Here is a 2176-nt window from a genome sequence, read left to right as displayed (position 1 = left end):
CTCGATGATGGCTCCCTCACCAACTCTTGTTCTCATTCCTAAGACCGTGCCATCTATCGTGCATTTCTGTTTGAAAGGAACACAAGAATCAACAGATCAAACAGGTTTGCATATTTCGTCAGTGAGTATGAATGAAAAATTTATATATGTATTGGAATTCTGCTTCTTACTCTGAGAATGCAACCGTCCCCAATGACAGAATCTGTAATAACAGCATCAGTTATTAGAGTTGGAGGCAGACTCCGAGGTAAAGTGTACACTGGAGAATCTATGGCGTAGAAGCTGTTAACAAAAGATGATGCATTCAGTAAAAGGATTTCTTTACGCCTTTTCTGATATTTGAAGGTAAGTACCTATATGCATTGTTTGTTTTTCTGGTGCTTTCCATGTTAGCGCGGTAGTATGCTCCTATGCTTCTCATGTTCTCCCAGTAACCATCAAATTTATAAGCACAAATCTAGTCGTTGCATGAAAAGAAGATTTCCACAGAATGAGAGCAATTTAGAAGAAAACTATGTGGTCTTGCAAAAATCAGAAACACCAACCTTCATTCCTAGGGAAATTGCACCTGGAATTACTTCACTTCTCAAGTTATTCGCAAAAGGAAAATATTCCTTCAGGAGCTGTCTCATGACATTTTTGTTAATGACATAGATTCCCATGCTTGGGAAATTATGATGAGCAATATCATTGAATTTCACCGAATTCTTTTCCTGAACATTCGAATTACTATGAAGTATCTGTGATGTGATACCAAAGAAAAAAGAAAGGTAAGAGGAGACTTACTGACATGAACTTCAAGGAGTCCATCTCGGGATTCTCTCTAAAATCGATAACTTGGTTTTGAGCATTAACTTCGAAAATTCCCAATCCTAAATCTTCATCTCTTGAACTACTCAATACTGAGACAGTTATATTGGCTTTGCTGCTCCGATGGGCCTCTATAAGTTTCTGGTAATCCATTTTATAAAGGTGGTAACCAGGAAGGACTAGAAACTCAACAACCGGATACTCCTCGAGCACCCACAAACACCTTCTTATAGCATCAGCAGTTCCCTAAAGAATGTTGAAAACTCACATTGAAAGAAAAATTCAACAGCGTTTAATAAAGTTCATTCAACTGCAATGCTTATCATTTAACCTGAAACCAGTCCTGGTCTTCTGGACTCTGATATGCTGCAATAACTTCAACGAATCCCTCTTTCCCAAGGTGTGCCCCCGCATAAGCTCTTGAGAGGTGAGAATTTAGAGAAGTAAAGTTAAATTGCGTAAGAGCGTAGATTTTTGTAATGCTGCTGTTGATGCAATTGCTGACAACTGCATCAATTAGTTTGTAATTTCCTGATATAGGAATGGCGCCTTCTGCTATTCGCTTTGTCAATGGATAGAGTTGTGAATGTGAACCATCTCCGAAAACAATTGCTGCAACACTCTGAGACTTAAAACATGTCAATACATTTATAAGATACATCTATACTCAATAAATGACAACCCTTAAAACGTAGTAGAGAACAAAATCTTGAACTTGAACAATTATTACCTGGTTTGCTGGGGGGAACAGAAAAGTTGGGCATTCGTACTTCTGTGAATTTGTTATCGATAAACTTGAAGGAAAGGCTGGAAAGAGTTTTGATGCAGGTTTGTAACAGTTAGACGGAAGCCTAATATTGAGATTGAATGAAGCAGGAAGAGACATCAGATTAAAAGAAATGAATTGGTCGTATAATGATTGTTAGTTTTGTTCGCTTCTTCATCCCTCCATTAAGAATTTAAGAGGGACAGTTACAAGGGAATATTTAGGTTTCTTCTTCCTCATGGGATGAATGTCTGCTCATCAATCAGATACTAAGTAAAGTGAAGGCAGGCATTGTCAGTGCTTCACAATTCTTTTGCCCTTTATTTTAGCAGGAGATGGCTTGCTTAGTTCTAATGTTTCTCATAAAAAGACCATTTCGACCTTGCATTATTTGGATCTCGGGTTGAGTTTTTCCTTACTGTTTACATAAATAGAAAGAGCTCGTTATAACCAGGGAGAGGCAATACAGACCATACAGATTGGAGCTTTAAGGAATATACATTGAGAATGAGTGCGTACCAAGGTAGGCACTGCCAGCTTTTCATATGTTGTGATTTCTTTGTCACATAATCTTTGTGATAACGTGATTAATAAGCCTAA

General features: G+C 37.8%; 1 protein-coding gene across 1 annotated transcript; it reads right to left on the bottom strand.

Moving 5' to 3' along the window:
- Nucleotides 1-3: 3 nt before the first annotated feature.
- LOC111378449 (inactive glucose-1-phosphate adenylyltransferase small subunit 2, chloroplastic) lies at nucleotides 4-2109 on the bottom strand (the record flags this gene model as incomplete). Its single annotated transcript, XM_023001647.1, has 7 exons — nucleotides 1541-2109; nucleotides 1142-1432; nucleotides 787-1056; nucleotides 546-713; nucleotides 354-457; nucleotides 171-282; nucleotides 4-66 (listed from the first exon to the last, which is right to left on the bottom strand). Coding segments are annotated over exons 1-7 (1164 nt in total), but the record flags the coding sequence as incomplete, so codon positions are not given.
- Nucleotides 2110-2176: the final 67 nt, after the last annotated feature.

This window comes from Olea europaea, unplaced genomic scaffold, assembly GCF_002742605.1.
Source record: "Olea europaea var. sylvestris unplaced genomic scaffold, O_europaea_v1 scaffold18150, whole genome shotgun sequence".
Lineage (NCBI taxonomy): Eukaryota > Viridiplantae > Streptophyta > Magnoliopsida > Lamiales > Oleaceae > Olea > Olea europaea.
This window is presented reverse-complemented; position numbering and strand designations above follow the sequence as displayed.